The 21,905-nt window shown below is 43.5% G+C and overlaps 1 protein-coding gene across 1 annotated transcript in view; it reads right to left on the reverse strand.

Annotated features, from left to right (window-relative positions):
* TENM3 (teneurin transmembrane protein 3) overlaps positions 1 to 21,905 on the reverse strand; it is a 316,061-nt gene that overhangs the window by 14,454 nt on the left and 279,702 nt on the right. The window contains exons 28-29 of the mRNA XM_036839025.1: positions 6,819 to 6,994; positions 5,111 to 5,346 (exon numbers count right to left, since the gene is read on the reverse strand). Of these exons, the coding sequence (XP_036694920.1) occupies positions 5,111 to 5,346; positions 6,819 to 6,994 (412 nt within the window). The remainder of the gene's footprint in view (positions 1 to 5,110; positions 5,347 to 6,818; positions 6,995 to 21,905) is intronic.

Consider the following 21,905-nt stretch of genomic DNA (forward strand, 5'->3'; position numbering starts at 1 on the left):
TATGACTGCTCGGTTAGGAAGGGAGAAGGGCCAGAAGGCAGGCCTGGAACCCCTTCTTGGCACGCCTGCACCCCACTACCCGGCTTCTGATTTGTCTCTCTGGTTTGGGACTCTGGCTGCACAACACCAAATTGTCCAGGAGAACATCTAACGCTGCCATTGTGTCAGCTGCCACACCAAGCATGTCACCACATGGAAACATCTAGAAGCACCGCGAGACCAGACTGCTAACTGGATAGCAGTTAACATTTTTCTTTTTATCCAGACAAATGCCTTTCTTGTGTCCTCCAACTGAAGAAATGAGGAAAGAATTAGAATGTGGCTGTGTTTTCTCCACATTCGCAACACAAGCCAAGGTTTTAACTGTTCTTACTGTTTCCAGACACCAGCCACTGTTATTCAATAGGTAACACTGCAGAAGATACTAACAGGTCTTTTGTGTTTTTCGGTCCCTCTCAAACCTGCCCACACGTTCTCCTTTGGGTGTTGCAGACAAAATGCACAAGTCAAGGGACATTTCCATCTGGAACATAGTTTGCTTAACTACACCTGTATGAAATCACAACTATTTTGCAAACTTTTTTTTTTTTTTTGACAATCATAGAGGACCAGCATTGTTGCCCCAGTGGCCTTTTAATAAACATTTTTAACATAAAAAAAAATCAAGTTACATTGAGTAGTTCACCTAAGACGAAAAACCTTCTATCAGATCGTTACGATACCTCCAGCTACATAAAAATGAATCCAAATGTTGTGTCTGGATCAGAGCTCACCATGAATTCCTTTGTGACACACAGCGTTTCTTTTAAGTAAGCATGGAAAATCCCCATGTTCAAAGATCATGTCCAGCATGACTGCAGTCAATCACAATGTCCCTTTGATATCGGGAAGTGGGTAGTTATTTTCCCTCTGTAATGCTTGAAAAACTGAGGCATAAAGAGGTTAAAACAATGTCTGTATGTTTGATGACACAAAGCACAGTCAGACTATTCAGGTATCCAGAATGTTTGTGACAATATCTCCACTCCCTGGTGTCCTCGTTAGAACATCAACTGTCTGCAGGAGGTTCTGTGTCCCCTCCACACATCAGCAAGTGCCAACTGTTCTGCACCATCCCACTCTAGGCCCTGCCAGTCAGATGAAAGTGAGACACAGGAGGTCACACAAACGTGATGGGCATAAGAAGAGTTAAATAAGCTATCATATTTACGCATGCCTCGAAACACCCTTCCGGCCTTCAGGTTTCGAGAATTTCTTTTTCACATAATCCACTAAATGTTTTCCTTTAAGCATCAGAATTCTGGGCAAGTTTAGAAGATGACTTTTATTATTAGGATGCCATAACAATTTTTGGGAATTGATCAAAGGCTGGTTCTAAAGTCCAACACTGACAAAAATTAGGACTGTTTACCAAATACTGTAAGACAAGGACAAGCGACTATTATGCATGTCTTTTTTAAAAAAAATGTAGGTACAAGCAAGTAAGCTAAGGAATTGTCTCATCTTTGTTCTGTTTTCCCACGCCTCTGCCACGATTGCCTCTGCTGGTTATTCCTACGTATCCAACTCCTTTTCCCTTAATGCAGTTTCACAGAAAATGCTTTTCATGTTGCTCGTTTCTTGTATAATTTTTCCTTTTGTACTCCTTGCCTTTTTTTTTTTTTTTTTTTTACTTTTTAAACTACTCCATCTAGTGTTATACCTATTATATCCATGTGATCTATTCAACTGAGTGTTAGGTTTCCTGCAGTCAAACATCTGCAAGGCTGTGCTATTCCTACAGCTTCTCTCTGAGAAAGATCTAGAGGCAATGAAATAACCCAATTCTAAGGCTGGCTCTTCCTCATTCTTTCATTTATTGAATAAATATTTGAGTGCCCACCCAGCGTCAGGCCCATAGCTAGATTTAGGCCAGTAACGTAAAAACGAAAAGACGTTTCTGCTAGGAGATAATGAAAGGTAAGAGAGGAGACGTCCTCTGTTTCAGGAAAGGGTGGCGTAAAAGCGGGCGGCTTTTCGGGCTGATTCTGACTCTGATTCCTGATTCAGAGGCCCTGCTGGCCCCGCGTCATCCCCCTCCTTCCTCCTCTGTGCCCCAGTTTGGCAGATTCCAGGTCCGGTCCTCCAACCAGATTTTCACGCCATCGCTTTCTCCCTAGAATTCCTCTCTTCGAATCCACAGAGGATGAAATTAGCAAGGCGAGCTGGCACATCCAATCTTATCTCGAAAGCAAGCAACCCTCCCTGTGATCTTGGCACTGTCTCTATGTGAGCCGTCACACATATCAGCTGGAAATCTCCTTTCAGTGTGAACGAACAGGCCGGTTTAAATAGTACATTTTCTGAAATGACTTGCTTGTCGTTCCGCTGTTTAGAAAGAAACTCACACCCGTGCCTGTGTGCACGGGTCTCTTCCCCCCCAAAGGGAGGTGTTTTCTTCATTTAGAATCAGGCTGAGAACCAGAGACTTAAAATCGGCTTTTTCCTCTTTTCCTCTACTCTTCTTAATTCCTTTTTTATGTGTAGAAAATCAGTATTAAAAAGGAAAAAGAAGGATGCACTTAGACTAGCTTGTCTCAAAGAACAGTGGGCCACATGTTACGTGGTCAGTTTCTGGGCAAAGCATTTCCCATAATCTTTCCTATGTTTTCGTAACCAGTGAGTTAACCAGATTTTTCCTATCCATCTGTTGTGTGGGGATAAATGCCCACTGTTTGTACCCATGGTTCAGATTCTCTGGGTTAGGGTTACAGAATATGTAATCATGCCTTTCGTTTTTCAAGGATTTTCACATTATCTCATTTGATTCTGTAACAATTGTGTGAGACAGCAGCAGGGTAGGGCAAATTATATTTATCCATAATACAGCTAATCTATATCATGTCTGTGTCATAAGGTCAAGTTATTATCTAGATAATAGTATATTATTGCCATCATAATATGGATTTCATCATATAGGTAAGGAGAACGGGCTTCACAGATGTTAGGATTTTCCTAGAAGATTTATTATTAGTAAAACGTGGAGCCTGACCTAGAACCCATATTTTTTGAGCACAGATGTGAGCAGAACCCTTGTGTCTTCTGATGAAGTAAGTCCCGTGGCCAAGCACACGTGTGACTCTGTGCGTGTGTGTATGTGTGTGTACAGGCACACCACGCCTGCTGTAGGGGTAGCTGACTAAGACGAAGCCTGTGAACTAGCTTCCAGTGTGCAGTGACCCAAGGAAGCAGGGCCCAGGGGCAGCAGTCAGTGGTAGCAGCCGACAGGCACGCAGGCAGCTCAGTTCCTTGTTTCGGCAGAAGAAAAGGCCAGGGCTGGCGTTGACTCTGGTAACAGGCCAAGACCCTCTGAAAGTGACCCCGGAATGAGCCTGAAGCTTGTTTTCTTGCCCATCATGTTACTTGCCCCCTCATCTTGCTCTCCTTTCTGAGCTTCTATTGCATCTTCTTCTGGCCCTTCTCACGGGATAACCTCCCTCCAGCCTCCCCGGCTCCTGTCCACCAGAACTCCTGGTCCGGGGCCCTGGAGCTAGGACATCCGAGCTCCCATAGGCTGGGAGACGGGCGAGGTGGGAGCACGACACTGGTTCCAGAAGACCATGCATTTAGAGCCCCAACCCCTGCCTTGCAACTGAAGAGGAATTAGAATAGAACTGTTAGTTGGAGAGTCTGTATTTGATGCACTGATTCTTTCTTACTTGATTTCCATTTCTTGGAAATAGCCAGAGACAATATGTAGTAGCTGTTTCTTACCATGAGGGCTTGTCCTGGGAAATAATGTTGGCCTGTTATAATAATAATAATTTAACCATTTTTTGGTGCTGAAAAAAGGACATGAATGGTATCCTCCATGTTTTTTGTCTCTCCTTGATTTTAAGTAACTTTTTTAAACAGCAAGGGAAGTAATTTTAGGAATAGTTATCTACATTTATCTGATAAATGAAAATCTGTTTGCTAATAGAAAGAATGAATCCGGTTCAGTTTATAGTGGTTTGAAGGCGGTTCCTTGTAACCTGTGTTTTAGTAGTTAATCTATGCTGTCTTTACCAAACAGCTATCATACATCACAGCTTGCTTTCTAGATATAGTTGGCCCACAATGTGAGAGGGAGGAATAGAAACACCTAACAAGGCAACACAGAGAACGTTTTGCGAAGGTCAGTTACACGAGCATAATCAGCAATGCCATCACACTGCTCATAACAATGACGTCAGTTTGGGTTTTCCTTCAATAGGAAGGAGGGGGCAGGGGGGTTCCCACATCGGTCCTCTTCTAGGTGCCCAAGCTGTACTTTAAAAATATGGAGAATGCAAAGGAAGAATCCACCTTTCAAAGGCCAACCCCTCTCTTTCAAGATACATATTTATGATTTGGAACACTTTTAATATTTCATCCAACTCTTACTCATCCCCATCCCATTAGGAAGCCATCACTCCTGAGTGGGTAAAGGAAAAGCGTAAGATTATTAGGGCAACATCAGTAAAACAAGAATCTGTTGACCATGCAGGCTATTTGGAATTGTGCTACATGCACTATCCTAATTTCCCAGGGAAGAACTGATTTTTTTTTTTTTAATTTAACATCTTTGTTGGAGTATAATTGCTTTACAATGGTGTGTTAGTTTCTGCTGTATAACAAAGTGAATCAGCTATTCGTATACATATATCCCCATATCTCTTCCCTCTTGCGTCTCCCTCCCACCCTCCCTATCCCACCCCTCTAGGTGGTCACAAAGCACCGAGCTGATCTCCCTGTGCTATGCGGTTGCTTCCCACTAGCTATCTATTTTACATTTGGTAGTGTATATATGTCCCTGCCACTCTCTCACTTTGTCCCAGCTTACCCTTCCCGCTCCCTGTGTCCTCAAGTCCATTCTCTACGGGAAGAACTGATTTTTAATCAAAGCTATATTAAGAAAACACTTTTCTCAAATAGTTGGCTTTTTCTGTGAGCGATCTGATGGCTTGATGGTTGGCCGTAACTCATGCTCTAAGGTAAGGTGCTACCCTGAGCGTGAACAGGAGACGAGTCCAAGGCCCGCCCTCGTGGACAGGCCACTGCGTGACACGGCGGACCGGGAGGCTGTCACCTCGCTCTGACACTGACTTACCCTGAGCTTTCGACCGAAGACATTGACTTTGCCTTGGGCTTGCTCTTTGCGGAATCTCCATTCCACCAGGTTCTGACCGTTTTCACCAGGAAGAGTCATGTTTCTTTTGGCCACTGTTGGGTTGGCTGTGCCGGCCAGCACGTGCGGCTCTGTCTGGTAGTGTGAATCCAGGCCACTGGCAGAGAGGATTCGAAGGGAGCCGTCGTAACCAACCTGGTAGCTGTTTCTTAACTGATCTAGAAAACAAGCAGCAGAAAACACGAACTGTAGGTGCGCATTAAACACCGGATCGCTTGTGGGGTTAGAAGTGATACGAATTTCTACAGCGTTGACTGGACTCCATTTATAAGGGAATGAAAAGTACTTAATGATATCCTTTTAGAAAATAACAAAACAACTTTGATGTCTGGCATCTCATGCTGTAACCGATTTGGCTGAATGTTAAAGGCAAACTTTAGGGGAATTTAAAGTCCTTCTCTACTTTATCTGCCTGATGAAATAAATGAAGGTTCGACCTCCAGTAAATGTTTTGCAAAGAACCAAGTATGTGTTCTTTTCAGAGGCTGGTGTGTCACCTCCAAGGGTTTAGAAGACATCTTCCCAATATTCATCCCTATATCTTTTGTTAAAGATGTTTTGAAACGGTTTAATATCTATACCTTCTATACCAAAAGTATAAAGAGATATTTCCCCCTGAAATTGACTTTAAAAAAGGGAGTCGTCTTATATTTTGTACAAAACACCCTCTCATATTGTAGGCTTGCCTCAACTTAAAAATCTTGAATAATATAGGACCATTTGGGGAAGCAATGAATTCAAGCAGTACTGATTTTAGATGACTGTAGAGATTACCTGACAGAATTGGTAAAAAAAATAGTCAGAGAAGTTTAACTCAGATTTAGCAATGAGTCTTAGAGCAATGACCTCACGGTTGCAATTGTCATTGTAAACAGGCCTTTTCAAGATTACATGAAAAAGGAATATGGTGGGAGGTTCCATCATGGAGTTACTGGACATATATACCTACAGACTGAATGAAAAAATGGAAAGTCGAGCTATTACACATATGGGTACTTGAAATTTGGTATACAATTTCCAGTGATGGCATGAGATGCGGATTCACATACTGCATCGTGCACGGATTCAGAAAGCTCACACTGCTGGCCTCACACTGCTCTCCGTGCGTGGCAGTGATGATGCAGAAAGGGCTTTCTGATGCAAGTGAAGAGTGGGAATTAACTTGTTTTATTAAACGGGAAAGAAAACCATAATTTCTAGGTTAACAGACTGTTTTAGATATTATGTGATTTTATATATGTATATATTACTAAATAAACATTACATGTAGACATTAGACTATCTCATCGATATCTCTAGGGGTTTATATTTCCACCTTCTCTTTCCTGGTTCATCTTATAAAATGGGGGTTGCCACATTCTACCTGGGTGCCAGTGGTATTTTATTTTTTAAAGATTTTTTTTTTTGGTGTGGACTATTTTTAAAGTCTTTATTGAATTTGTTACAATATTGCTTCTGTTTTATGTTTTGGTTTTTTGGCCTCAAGGCACGTGGGATCTTACCTCCCCGACCAGGGATCGAACTCACACCCCCTGCATTGGAAGGTGAAGTCTTAACCACTGGACCACCAGGGAAGCCCCACCAGTAGTATTTTAAACTGGGCCACTGAAAGCTCTGCTTTCGTGTTTACCTTGAACCATGGTGTAGAATGAGTCGATGGAGGACAGATTTGAAGTGATGCTGACATCTTCTTCTCGGCTGGATGACTCAACGTCCACCGTGATTGCCTTGTCCATGTCTCCGTGGAGGTTTGTGACCACTCCGGTTGGAAATGTCACATTTGTCAGACGACCTTCACTGTCATAGCTGAATAAAAGAGGCATGAACTTGGCGTTAAATAGGAAACTGCAAGTTCTTCTTACTTATGAGCGAGTCTGCAACAACAGTAGCTGCACACATTTGGGAGAATATTTGTCTTTGTGCACGAGCTGTGCATTGAGGACTTCAAACATGCTTTGAAGTAACCAGAATACTGTCTAACATAAAAAAGCCTCACCGGTGAGGCCAGGAGTAAACAGAGCGGCTCCTAACCTCAGCATATTGTTCTCTGAAGTGTGACCAAAACCCTCCTGCACATCTAATTTGCTGTTTCAAAGGGAACATGTTTGCTGATATTAAATTTCTTAGTGTTCCTCCATATTTTCTATAAAGTAGATTTAATTCACTGTTATATCCTTTTTGAAAGTTTTACTAACTTACGCCCTCTATGGCAGTGCAATATGGAAAAAAAATACATATATAACTTTGTAAAGCAGTGTATGTACATGCATGTATGCATTTGCATATGTAAACCAATTCCTTTGGTACCTTGAGACATCTTCAACAAATTAATATAATAAGGCCTTTTTTAAAGACTTTATTTCTCAGTGATTGACATACTTTATAATGGTAAATTGGGACTTAAATGTTGGCAGGGTGGAGATAATCTATCTTGTCTATACTGATGTTGTAGGAATGGGTGATATCTTGAATGATGATTTATCATGTTTACTGAAATGAGATGTAATATTTCCTGACATTTAATGACTATTTGCTTTTTTATGATACCCTCACTTTTTTTTTTAGCCTATAAATATAAGAGGCCCCTATAATTTAAGTGTTAGGATATATTTTAAAAAGCTATCTTATTATCATAAATATGCATTACAGATACAACATTTTACTAAAAAACTGATTTTGGGGGTGACTTTTCTATTGGTGGCAGCACCAGAGAAAATTTCAAAAATGACAAGGTGGTTTGAAGAAAGGGGAAAAAAAAATGTAAATTCTGGATGAAAAACCAGGGACTTCCTTGGGACAAAAAATATACTTAAGATTGGATTTCATATTAATACCAAGGCTGCTTCATTAATAAAAGGTCTAAGTGAGATGGAGAGCTGAACCATTCCCTACTTAAAATAAGCCCAGATGCAGAACTAGGAGACAAAGAATCTTCTTAGTGAAAGACAGAAGTTACCAGAGGAGGGAAAAACAGTGAAGAGGATCCTAATGATGGGTGTAAACACGGGGCGACAAGGGAATAAGGGGTAGAAAAAAGGACTTAAATGATATTTTGGAATAAAAGGAGAGAGGGCTTCTAGACTGTAAAAATTAGCTTTGAAAAATGAGGTTAGGAATTAGGAGCAGAATCTAGCAGGCCAATGTCATGGTGGAGCTAGGAAGGCAGAAAGGAGGAAGGAGGAGAAAGGATGCCTGTTCAGGCCCCGTTAATTCAGTGGGGACAGGATCACTCAGATCACGGGTTTGACTGACTTGATCTGACAATTCGCCTTGCTGCTTCGCCAGCGGCAGAAACGGGCACTCAGGAGAAAGAGGCAGGCGACAGAGGGAGAGAGAGAGAGAGAGAGAGAGAGAGAGAGAATGCGCAATTAAGTGTAATCATTGTTTGGACCCATAAAAGGCAGAGCTGAAGTAAAAAAGCAGACTCCCTTCCCTCTCCAGCAACCCAAATGCCCCTAGCAGATGAAGGCATCAGTGAAAGAAACCCAAATTGCTTTTTTGAAGAAATTATTACTCTTGAAGAAACAAACAAGCATAGGTTTATTTATACAGCAAAGCAGAGTTACAGAATTACTGACCAAACCAGCTTCAAGGGCAATCTTAACCTGGACATAATTCTTGCAGCGCTTTACATATCTCATAGGATACGATGAAAAATAAGCTATTGTGTTTTAAAGAAATTAACACCCTAAGATAAGTAAGTACTAGGGATGTGATGTACAACGTGATTGATAAATAGAATTAACACTGCTGTCGGTTATATATAAAAGTTGTAAAGAGAGAAAATCCCAAGAGTTCTCATCACAAGCAAAAAATGTGTATTTTCTAGTTCTTTAACGTTGTATCTATAGGAGATGATGGAGGTTCACTAAACTTATTGTGATAATCGCTTCATGATGTATGGAAGTCCCATCATTATGCTGGACACCTTACACTTACACGGTGCTGTCTGTCCATTATATCTCAATAACACTGGAAGAAAAAAAAAAGCTATAGAAAAACTGAAAAAAGAAATGAACATCCTCTGGAATGCTCCTACGTAAAAGGCAGTTCAGTGCTGCATGATGCCCCCACCCCCTTCCCATTTTACGGATGGAAAAATGAGAATATGATGCGGTCAGGTGATTTGGTCTGGCTCTCTTTGCATCTCACGATGGGGCCATAACTGGAACTTTCCTGCACTGGAGCCAGGTCCCTTAGCCCTTCTGTAAAGCACAGGGCTTGACCTGAAGTGGAGAACGGGAGCTCTACACAGGTGACGCCACCCGCCAGCACTCTGCTGATTCATTCCTGCTGCTGTCACCCACCTGCCCTTTATCGACCCCTTTGCTGGTTGATGGTTTCGAGCTCCATTCAATCTAAAGCACGCCTGTCACCTTTCTCCCGCAGAAAGCATTTCTCCAGCCTCTGCCGCTGCTCTTTCACTGGCCTGCCCCACGTTCCCTGTCCTGCTGGGCAGGCATTTCCCACCACAGGATGCTGAGTGCATGGCCGTAGAGCATCGGACGCTGCACATTCAGACGCTCACCTATTAGCCTTTGGTTCTTTGGAAAATAAAAATACAAGTAGCCTTTGTAGGCAGTGCAGTTACAATGACAGAGGGTTAAGCTGGCATCTTAGTGGCCCAGTCTCACAGTTCAGCCCTGGAAGTCCGCAATTTGTGCCTTCAGACGAGTGGCTGCATCCGCGTTAAGGCACTAATAGGGCTGAAGGGCTCGCACGGGGCCGGCCAGGGAAGCTGCTATTTCGCAAGGGCCGTCCGAGCATCGACCCCGCCAGTCACCTACCAGTTTCTGAATAAGCTTTGTGGGCTAGTTACCGTGCGAGGGGATTGTGGGTACACGGAGCATCAGAAGTCCGGCGGCCCAGAGTCCCCCCACCCCCCGAGGGCAGGTGATGGAGTGATGTCGTGCTGCAGCAGCAGGGAAGGGCCACGTCAAGGTGGGGACCTGAGCTGGGCCTTGAAACAGACGCGGATTCATACAGGTGGGTAAGGAAGGCACAGGACACACCCCAGCCAGGACCACCGCCGGGGAGAGGGCGTGGGGGCGTGAGGGCGGACGGGCTGCGAGGTCAGGGAGCACAGGAGCCCACTCCTCAGAGGCAGAGGGTCCACGCAGGGTCCCTGATACGGTAGCGGGAGGTTCATCACTGGGGACTGCGACGAAGGTTTCAAAGGGAAGCAAGGCTTCAATTAGGCTTAAAGGAGCCCCGGGCGGGGTGACAGGTCAAGCGGGCATCCTTCCCAGACTTGCCGATTTCACAAACCAGTAGAGAAAATAAAACTGGGACCAACAGGGAGTTTTTAAATAAAGACTCCTCACCTGTAACTGGCATCATTTCATATAGGAAGGCCATTTACCCATGCCACAGATAGACAGGACCTAACTTCAGGGTGAAAGTTCTTGACAAGGAATCAGTAAAGCTTTATGAAAATGTTCTCCCCGTCATTATTCATTTTTTCCATTTCACTGTGGATCTGTGAAAACTTCTGCACAGATTCGCACCTATGGCAATAGGAATGCAACGAGATGGATGGCAGCCTTTAGAACTGCCAGGGAACGCCGGATAAGGGAGGGAGAGAGGATAAGGGAGGGAGAGAGGATAAGGGAGGGAGAGAGAACAAGGAGCCAAGATGCCTTTCAGACGTGGCAGGCGAGCCCTTCTTTAGCAAAAGCAGAAAAACAATGCAGCAGCCGACGCTCGCCTGTCCTCTGAAAAGCTTTGATCCCAGATGCTAACGGGCCTTCCCATCAAATACACGCCTCTGGACACACGCTCTGCTTCCATGCAGCTCCGCGGCTCTACGGAACGTTGCTTGGCCTCGCTGGTGAACTAGGCCTGCCCAGCCTGTAGATTTGAGACATGGTTTTCTTTTATGAGCTTCTTGAATTTACAGTGCGATAGGCTCCAGGCAATCTGACTAGAACATCAACTTGATGCCCCCCTTTCCACTCATCTGGTCTCAGCCTCACGGCTTCAAATTCATCACACAGCACATTCTTTTCTGCTCCCGGCTGACCCCTCTTGACAAAGGCCCCTTGCTGGAAAAGACAAACCCCTCAGGCTCCCCACGACCTTTGGGATGCTTTTCACTGATGCTTCTCTATTTGTTCGTCTTTCATTTTGATTGCGTTATTTTGCCTAGACTTGCTGTTTTAGCCTTTGTGGTATATTTTTAAATCTCTTTTTAAGTTTCCTAAACAGCAGGATTATCGACAAATGCCCCGGAAAGCCAGAGCCTCAGACCTTCTCGGTTGAAGACGCTGATTCCGTTCTGACGTGAAATTTTCTCTCTCGCTCCGCTTTACAGACACAAGTTCCCAACTCTTCACTTTTCCTTCACAATGTCTCTCACGTGTCTTCCCACTCCCACAGCCACCCCAGATTTCAAAAGCTGGTCTTGTTGCCTCTCCCCATACTCACAGCTACCAAATCCATCTTCCAAAACCGCCCCCCCCCCCCGCCCCCGAGTACAACACTTCCCTGCTCAAACATCTTCTAGTGGTTCCTCAACGGACAGAAACACTGACTGAGACTGTCACCAACCAAGGTCAAGAGACTATTGATACCGCAAGTGTATTCAGGTGGAAACAAAGTTCTTGAAAACTTTTTTTTGCAAGTGTTCTAAAAAATCAGAACAAAACTAATTTATTCTAGTTCTGTCTTCATTATACACCACATGTTGGTGAGTTAAACACAACAAAATTATTTTCTTTTAAAAGTGTCTACCAAAGATAAAAAGAATAAGGTAACAATTAACATGTAGTTTGTTGCATTAAAAAATCTGATATACTTATTTCTGTTGTCTGTTAGCTTGTTCTAAGCCTTTTAACTCTTACCCCAAAAAAAGTCATTGTTCAAAAGCAAACATTCAATTCAGTTGATACATTACAGTAGAGTCAACTAACGTCATTCAACAAAGGTAACAAGTTTTCTTTAAAACTCAACAGGATTATCTGTTGCCTTCAGTGCTTCCCCATAACATGGCTTCTTCTGTTTTCGGCCGCCCCGCGCGCCATGTGGGATCTTAGTTCCCCGACCCGGGATTGAACCCGAGCCCCCTGCAGTGGAAACGCTGAGTCTTAACCACTGGTCCGCCAGGGAAGTCCCGTGGCTTCTTTAATCAAATGTTTCGTTTCTAAAATTACCTTCTGCTTTTGAGAAAAATCTGTGTCCATCAGAGCAGGGCTTTAGAGAAGCAAGCAAACCAGCTTAGAGAGGCAGTCATCGCCCCGAGAGGGGCGGCTCTTTTGAGGAGTGGGCTGCCCGGGCCCCCTTGGCTTGCGATTCAGCCTGACGCTGAACTGGTCTCCAAGGTGAGACAAATGTATGTATTTACTCCTAAAATGTTGGCAATGCCCCTCTCCCAGACCCTGATGCTCTCCACCTGTAGAGGAGTGGACACCAACCAGCTACACGCATGTGTCGCCTCTGACTGGCTTCTCTAGCCCAAATCAGCCTGTCTTGAGAAGCTGAGGCATCAGGAGGTGCTGGTCTGGATGGGTGCCGGTCATGGCTGGCTCTTCCGTGTCTTCCCCAGGGCCATCCAGAATAAGCTGCTTAGTGGGGCTACATCTGTGTGCTTTTAGACTTGAGTCCCAGTACGGAGTCCCAGGAAAGACGTAATCAACCTGTCTTTCCCCCACTGTCCCCCTGACACAGAGGGAGAATCTTTTCTCCCATCTATCAGAGTTCCTTTAATCCAATGTCCTTTCATCGTTTAACAGCCTGCAAAACCAAAAAAAAACACCCCCCGAACAAAATCCCCCCCCCAATCTTGCCATCTGTTTGGCAATACTTTTCTCACAATGCTAACCCGTAATAACCTCTGATCTGTCATTGTGGTAAAGCAGAACAAAATTACCGACCTCATCAGAACAAGAACATATGCACAAATCGGTCCTGGATCTGCGTTCCTGATGAAGGACGTGGGCAAACAGCAAAACCAGAACAGAACCTGACTTAAACTTCTCGTGGTGGACTGATCGGGAATCCTAATAGCCATAATGTGATCTGTAACACTCATATCAAAAGAATTTACATTTAAGTGTTCTGGGAACGAAACTGAGGTTTGTTTATTTCAACAGTGATCTCACAGGCAAATCGTAATTTCTTTGAATTCAGGAGCAATGTTGTCAGTTAGAAATCCTCAAAAAATCAGGTTCTGAAGAGAAAATGCAAAATGCTTCCATCATCAAGGGAAGTAGAGCAATCAACCAACTCTTTTTTTTTTTTTTTTTTAATTTTTATTTATTTATTTATTTATTTATGGCTGTGTTGGGTCTTCGTTTCTGTGCGAGGGCTTTCTCTAGTTGCGGCAAGTGGGGGCCGCTCTTCATCGCGGTGCGCGGGCCTCTCATTATCGTGGCCTTTCTTGTTACGGAGCACAGGCTCCAGACGCGCAGGCTCAGTAATTGTGGCTCACGGGCCCACCCGCTCCGCGGCATGTGGGATCTTCCAGGACCAGGGCTCGAACCCGTGTCCCCTGCATTGGCAGGCAGATTCTCAACCACTGCGCCACCAGGGAAGCCCCTCAACCAACTCTTAAATCATTGGTTCATCTGGTATTTAGTTGTCTGCTACCTACACATTACCAAAAATAACGGGGAAGATGCAAAATAAGAAAGACGAAAGAAGGTATTATTTTACATGATGTTTGTCTCCAGTGCTAAGAGGGTCCTGATGAGAAAGGGTGGAACTGCAAGGGTGGGAGTGGAAAGAGGGGTTAACACATTTAAATTTCTTTGCTGCTGTTGCATTTTATTCAGAGGTCTTGTGATGGGGCAAAATTCTGGCCGTTGCTTTGCTTCATAAACCCAGAAAGGGCAGTGGTCTACAGTCAAGCCACTATCCTCTGTTTTCCAACACCCAGATAACATAAGTTCAGAAGACCACAGACAAAAGCAGATCTTTTCTTTCTCACCTCTGGTCCCGCCCTTACTTTGAACATTGAGCCTAGCGACAGGTGGTCATGGATATGACATTTTTCAATATTTTCGATATTTTTCAAAGATCGAATTCAAGAAAAGTGGCCCAATGCCTCTTTCCTTCCGTGGTCATCACCATATCAGGGAGAGCTGATGAAGTGATAATGACCAGCTCTGAAATTCACAGGCCTTGAGACAAAGGCATCCGAGTCAGGACATTCCAGAATGAGTTCCCTTTGTGGTTTGAAAGATTGTGGGTGAGCTGTCATTAAGAGAGGATCTTATTTAAACCATTTAGAAAATGTTTATTCACTAAGGAAGGTTGAAACGAGTGGGACACATCGTATTTGTTTAGACAACAGGTCTTGCCCAGGTCTTGAAATGTAGACTTGCCGGATAGGGGATGTCAGGGAAATTTCTGTTCCGAAGAATCTGTCAAACAGAGCTGTGTATGCCCTCGTCCTCCTTGACTGATTCCACGGGGCCCGGGAGCGCTCAGAGGACAAACCCATCCTTCTCCTGATCTTCCCTCTTTGTATTCTGGCCGCTCACTGAGACCCACCCCGGAAACGGCTGTGCAGTGAGTGTGGACAAGGAGGGTGTGAAAGACTTGCGGTAAAGCTGGAAAGGTTAAAAGCAAAGTAGGAAGCCCATCTGGAAAGAGAAATTTTATTATTGTGAATTGCTATGACTACCACCAGCATAATAGATACTAGGTTTGGCTGAAATGCCACATGCCTAACTATTTTAGCAAAAGACATTTGGTAACTTGTTAAATGTTGTTTCTTTTGGAATAAGCCTTGATGGGGACCTAGGAAAAGTTGGGGAGAAACGGCAGAATCACAAATTGTTTTAGAGCAGGCAGGAATTTTTAATCACTAAGAAGCCTTTCATTTCGCAGGTGAGGGCACAGAATTTTAGAGAGGTGCCGTGACTTGCCCAGAGTCACACAGATAGGAGTAAGTGACAAAATCAGGCTGGAACCCAGGTTCTGAGTTTCCAAACCGAATGCCTTTTTCCAATCAGCTTATGCTGTTTCTCAGAAAAGAGAACAAACACAGAACAGAGAGAAAGAGGCATCAAGGAACTAATGAGATGTCAGTGATTTGGAAATAAGGAAGGATTGGGAGGAAAAACCATAGCTGTAGTGGGTAGACTGGGAATCTAAGATGAAATAACATTTAGACTAAAATGCTGCCTATTCGCGAGCTTTACGAGAGAAAGTGAGTATCGTGGAAAGCATGAGAACAGAGGGAAAGCAGAGGGATGGTCAGACGCAGGCAGTTAAGGAACGTGAGGGAGAAAAGGGGGACAAATACAGAAGGGGAGGTAGTACACAAGGCGAGACACAGATCTGATGGCATCAGTAATCGGGGGGGATGGCATCCAGTAGCAGAAAAGGCGACCCTGAAGAGTGAACACTCGTACTGTCTCTGTTGTTAGGCCATAGGAAACCCTAGTCTGCAAATTCGTATATTCACACTTTTCCCCCCCAGCTAGATGTTTCCAGTGTAATTTCATTCACACTCGGGGCTCAGCTCTTTCCACGGCCCCCATGCCCACGTCTCTAGAACTGACTTGCCCTGAGTTCTCACTGGCTGTTTCCGACCACATGCTGGGCTGGACTACGGTCCCCCTCAAAGCCATAATTTCCAAATCAGAGCTCACCTGTTTCTACCAACCTGCGTCCTCCCTGTATTTCCTACCCACTTGGTCACTAGGTCAGCAGATTCTCTTTTCCCTCCCCTCTTGCATTCAGTCACCATTTCCTAATGACTAACCACCTCTTTCTCTGTAATTTCAGTGCCCATCTGTGGGTCAGGTCTTCACCTCCCAACTAGATTTACTGTCTCCTCACTCCTCTCTCCCCCTTTTCTCAGCCTCCTACTTTTCTACATTCAACCCATCCTTATATTGTCCCCAGATGGACCATGTTGCCTTCCTGGTAATCTCCTTCACGGGAAGCCTGTCCACCCAGGATCACCAGGTGGTCAGTTTAAGCCCTGCTTGATCAAAACTGTGATGTCCATCTACTCTCTTTTTCCTACTTCCACACATGCTCTACGCTCTTGTCATTCTGAGCTGCATATTCTTTCTAAAACCTGCCACGCTCTGCCTCCCAAGGAAATGCTCTGCTCTGGCCTGGAACAGCCCGCCTCGGCTTGCTCACCTTGCTTCCTACCTTTAGGGGTCTCACTTTCAGAACCTCAGATTATATATGGAATCTAAAAAAAAAAAATGGTTCTGAAGAACCTAGGGGCAGGACAGGAATAAAGACGCAGACATAGAGAATGGACTTGAGGACACGGGGAGGGGGAAGGGTAAGCTGGGACGAAGTGAGAGAGTGGCATGGACATATATACACTACCAAACGTAAAATAGATAGCTAGTGGGAAGCAGCCGCATAGCACAGGGAGATCAGCTCGGTGCTTTGTGACCACCTAGAGGGGTGGGATAGGGAGGGTGGGAGTGAGACGCAAGAGGGAGGAGATATGGGGATATATGTATACATATAGCTGATTCACTTTGTTATAAAGCAGAAACTAACACACCATTGTAAAGCAATTATACTCCAATAAAGATGTTAAAAAAAAAAAAAAAAAAGAACCACAGATTGAACTTTGGGATGAACTGAGGTCTAGGAAATCTGTTTGGAAGTGTGTGTTGTGTAAGAGACAGGGCAGTGGGGCTGGATGGGCTGGAAGCTGTGAGGAACCAGGGATGAGGGGACTGAGGGGTCCCCAGCCAGCTTGTCTCCTTCCTAGGTCGTCTCCCCCAGCCCTGGGGTGGAGTCCAGAAGAGAACAGAGCCCACATCAGCTCTGCTTTGACACCTCAAGATGTTCTGAAGCCAGGATCCTGGAACACAGGCAAGGGGCTTCTTCTGGGAGTCTAGGAGTTAGGGTAGCCTGGAGGGAGGGACGCTGAGGTTGCTTTTATTTTGATATCACAGGAATCAGTCAGAGACGCCGGACAGTCTCTGGAAAATACCCAACTGTCCATCTTCAGTTCTGTGATTATAAAATAATAAAGTTCCCTTTCACTGGTTGTCACCGTGTAGATTTCTTGCCCTGTTATCAGACAACCCTTTAAAATGGCTGGTGTGTATAACTTGGTCTTAGAGTAAGTAAATCATCTGATAATCACTGTGTAAGGGAAGTTGCTGACACACCCAGATATGATGCTATCAGATCATCTAACTTAGACAGCTATGCGATTAATTTAAGGAAGGAATCGATACTTTCGGAAGCGGCACGTCCTCGGTTTTGAACCATTACGGAGCAACTGAGCACATCTAGAACATTAACTGCCTGATAGAAGTGAAAGAGTTAACGTAGCCTGCAACTGTCGGCGCACCGCAAACTGTACTGAGAAACCAGGACCTCTTATGTTATACGTACACTGCGATGTGCTGAGAAAATCTGACTAATCTGTTTTTATGTTTTCTGGAATTTTCTCAAAAAACCTGAATAACACACAATTTCGCCATTTCCCTTTCCGCTTTGAAACCTGGACAGAACTAATTTTTCCTTAAAACTAGATTGCAGAAGAAAATTGGATTAGATCAAGCATTAGTAAAAGCATTGCCTTAGTAGCGTTCAGGTTAGTGTTTGAAATGTACAATAATGTACAATTATTCAATTGGCTACACACTTTTTTTTACTGATGTCCCTGGGACTAAACATTCTGGTTACAAACTTAAAGCAAAATTATTAAACAATTAAACAAAACAGCAGAAATGGAAATCAACCACAGCATTTTCCCATGAATTTAAGTGATCTGCTGATAAAATCTCTTAAAATCATCCTTAATGCAGCAAATGTCTTCTTCCATGAGGAAAGAAAGAGAAAAAGGAAAATAAAGGAGAGGAATTGGGCACCACTTTTAGAAATGTATTTGTAAAATGGGTTGCTTTGTTTTTAACGCAATTTTGGGCAGAAACAGCAATGAAATGTGGTTTCAGCGTTTGAATTTTTAGGCTTGGATGTCGGATGCCTACCAAGGGAAAGGTTATCTTCTCAGTTTTGTCCCATGGAAGACGCCTCTGTAATTTTGCTAACATCATGAGCTATTACAGTCACACACACACATCAGGAGGACACAGGCTGGCACAGATACCCAGCTTTTTAGACATGATTCAGCGTCAACGGGGCCGGACGCATCTTTCCTGACCTGGAATGACCATCGCTGAGCTTTCCTAGGTTATCTGCACTTTCCGCACCCTGTTTTAGATCTGAAGCCCAGTTACTCATTACGCTGCCTCTCTCTCCTCCTCTGAGATCCCCTTTTCCATCTTCTCCCAGACGATCGGACTGATGTCAGTGGCAGCTGTGGATCTGTCGTGGGCTTGGGGTTACGTTCATTATAAAGAAATGGTTAAGGGGCCTCCCTGGTGGCGCAGTGGTTGAAAGTCTGCCTGCCAGTGCAGGGGACACGGGTTCGAGCCCTGGTCTGGGAGGATCCCACATGCCGTGGAGTAACTAGGCCCGTGAGCCACAATTGCTGAGCCTGCACGTCTGGAGCCTGTGCTCCGCAACAAGAGAGGCCGCGATAGTGAGAGGCCCGTGCACCGCGATGAAGAGTGGCCCCCACTTGCCGCAACTGGAGAAAGCCCTCGCGCAGAAACGAAGACCCAACACAGCCGTAAATAAATAAATAAACAAAAAAAACACAAAAAACAAAAAACAAAAACAAAAAAAAGAAATGGTTAAGAAGCTCATTCTGTAATTGCTCAGCTTGAACGAGGGACAATAGAGCACCCAAATGAGAAGCTGGAGACCCACATACACCTACATAAACGTGTAAGAGCTGAAATTCATTTATTTGCTCCGTGAATCTGAACAGAGCTCACGAAAGACCACAGTCAGCCCCGTGCATATAAAGCTCCAAATAGTCAAAGTCCCAAGATAGAAAACTGCCACCAACCCGGCCGTGTGCATGTACACATCAGCCAGAACTCAGAGCTTTTTTTTCCATGTTGTCTTCTCTAAGCAGGCAGAAGAGCCTCTAGATATGCCCGCACGGTTTGTATCTTATGGGGTAAGCAAGCAGAGAACTGTGAAATGCCATTAGTCATTAAATAATTTACTCTATTGCCCAATTCAATACACTGGGTTTGCTTTTGTGTGCATTCAAGTGTAAGAACTGAGGTTTCGCTCTGGCTATGAACTTTTTAAATAATAGATTTCTAGCAGGTAAGATCTTTTGGGTCTCCCTGGAATTACTCTAGCTAAGGAATTATAACGGGTGATAATTGTTTTAAAATGGTACGAAGAGCAGCAGGAAATAATCCCTAATACTAAGTGAAGGGGGTAACTAGGCTTATCACAGGGTCCTCAGACAAGGGGACCCCAGAGCTAGACGGGCATCCTTTCTACCGCCCAACAAGTCAATGGAAGAGGAGGTCTGAGGCAAGATGGCTTATTCAATTAGTAACAAATAATTATTCCGCTCATGAAACATATTAGTCTAACTCAGGGATTTCAGAGCTGAGTTATAAACTACCTGACACCTGTCTTCCTATCACACCATCTGTAGCATCTAAGAATACTGGCCACTTCTCTAACAAATCACAGTAGGGACACAAAAATCACAAGTAACACGGAGAGAAATTGCTGCCCCAAAGACGGTATCTCTAGTTTCTGAAATGAAGGTTTCTTGTGCTTTGCAAACTACCGGTGAACCCTAAAAAGTCACCCTATTTTATTGGTGACTGATGAGAATCTCAAGTTGAGAGTCGGGTTTCCTTTTCCTAGAGCCATTCTTCCTGATACCGGGGCAACAGTATACTTTAGCTGTATTTGCATGGGAAACGTTTTCTGTCTTTAACTCTTTAATCCCAACATTTCAGAGGAAAGTGCTACCAGTATGAAGTTTTAATTTCCGTTAATTATTGTAATAACAAGGTCAGCTGAGGAAGTCCTTAAGTTATAAAGCAAAAGAGAGTAAATGTGTAATAGTAGGTTAAATATATTTCAAAAAATCAACAACAAAAATGAGAGGTGTTAATATTTTCAGCATTAACTCTTGGTACGGAAAGGTCTGAACTGTTTCAGAAGGCAAATATTTACATGATACTCTTCCAAGGGAGGCAGCTCTAGGTTTTATCAGACTCTTCTCTATAAAAAACCGTTCACCTGACCACATATTTGGTTTACTCCTCTATTCCTTCATTCAACAAATAGCTATTGAGAGCGTTCTACATGCACTGCAAGCTTCCAGGAGCCGTGGGAGCCACAGAGATAATGGCACAGCTTGCATTTTAGAAAATACTTTCACATTTCATTCTGTACATTCTGTGACATACATGTCACAATACTGTGACATGCTGATGGTAAATGAAAGTTTGCACTAAGAAAAAAAGAAGTGAAATTAAAACATGTAAGGTAAACAATTTCAGCTAATTCTCTTTTAAAATTTCTTTGGCAGAAACTGCAGTGACTGCACTTTTTATTGGTAGGCAATTTATTGATGCCAGGTCTTCTTCCATCTGTTTCTATCCTATAAAGCTTTAATCTCAAGGCTTTTTAGACACTAGGCTAGCTAGAAAGCTGGACACATACAAATGGGAATTTGGGCTGAAAAGTTTAATCTTTCTTTGCAAGGTATTTGTACATAACGATAGATACAGCATGTATCAGATCTAGGAACTAGTGTCACAAAAGTCATAGAAAACAGGTGTTTTTCAACTGTGAAGTGTGTTTTTTTCCCCCATAATCTCCTTGTGGTTTTGGTAAAACTCTGGCCATTGTCAAACCTCTCACATCCCTTCTTTACGAAAGTACCAAGTACCCTTAAAAGGTCTAAATTAGACATGTAGTACTATAAGAATGTGAGGGGAAATATTACAGACATGTACTAGGATTCTGGGAGTCTGCCAGCTCACTAGTAACGACAAACATCAAGGAAGCCTGGCAGGGATTCAGAGTCCCCTCTGGCTCTTCTAGAACCTTCACATCCAGTCTCATATATCCGAGTCAGCACAGAATAAGCAGAAACTGTTGTTGTCAAGGCTCTGATGAGTAGAGGTGGGGGGTTGAGTTTATCCATCAACAATCTCAGACTTACACAGACAGAAAGGGGCCACTCTGCCAGAATCCAGAGGGTGCTTTCGGAGGGGCTGCCTGATGACCCTCCTTTCCCTTCTTTTACGCACTTACTTTTGAACGTGTTTTAAAGTTTCTCACCCTTAGAAAGGGTGGACCCTTGCTCATTCACAGCTAAATTATAAGAATGTACAGAAAGAAAAAAATGATCATTTGTCATTCTGATATGATGATTCTGAATTACTTAGGTTAAATGCTCTATTTTTTTTTCTGTCTTGTACGGTAATACACTGTTTTGCAAAGTGCATAAATGTTTCTTGGAAATTTTTAAATCATGTCTTTGCTGCAGACATCTAAAGGAAAATTAACAAAAACACTGTTTTTTGAAAGCAATATTTCTGTTTCTTTTATTAGAAAAGCTGTTTCTCAAGTACTGTAAACTACTATATTCTTAAGTTATAGCAAACACATGTTTATATGCGTGTGTGTGTGTGTATATAATTATGAGGTTTATATTTGGTGGAATACTTCAATAATGCTTTTTGGAATAGTTGCCTTTATTGTAATTTATCTAGATGTAAGACTTAACAGATATACTTTAAATATGATGTGTAATGGGTCTGTATTAGTGCAAATATCATTGTGATTTATTTTAATTAATTAAAAACTTTCATTCTTGAAAACAATGCTTGCCCGTTATATTCACAAGACAGGTTTGCCAACTCAACCTCTACCTTAGCAG

The sequence above is a fragment of the Balaenoptera musculus genome, chromosome 21 (genome assembly GCF_009873245.2).
Source record: "Balaenoptera musculus isolate JJ_BM4_2016_0621 chromosome 21, mBalMus1.pri.v3, whole genome shotgun sequence".
In the NCBI taxonomy this organism is placed as follows: domain Eukaryota; kingdom Metazoa; phylum Chordata; class Mammalia; order Artiodactyla; family Balaenopteridae; genus Balaenoptera; species Balaenoptera musculus.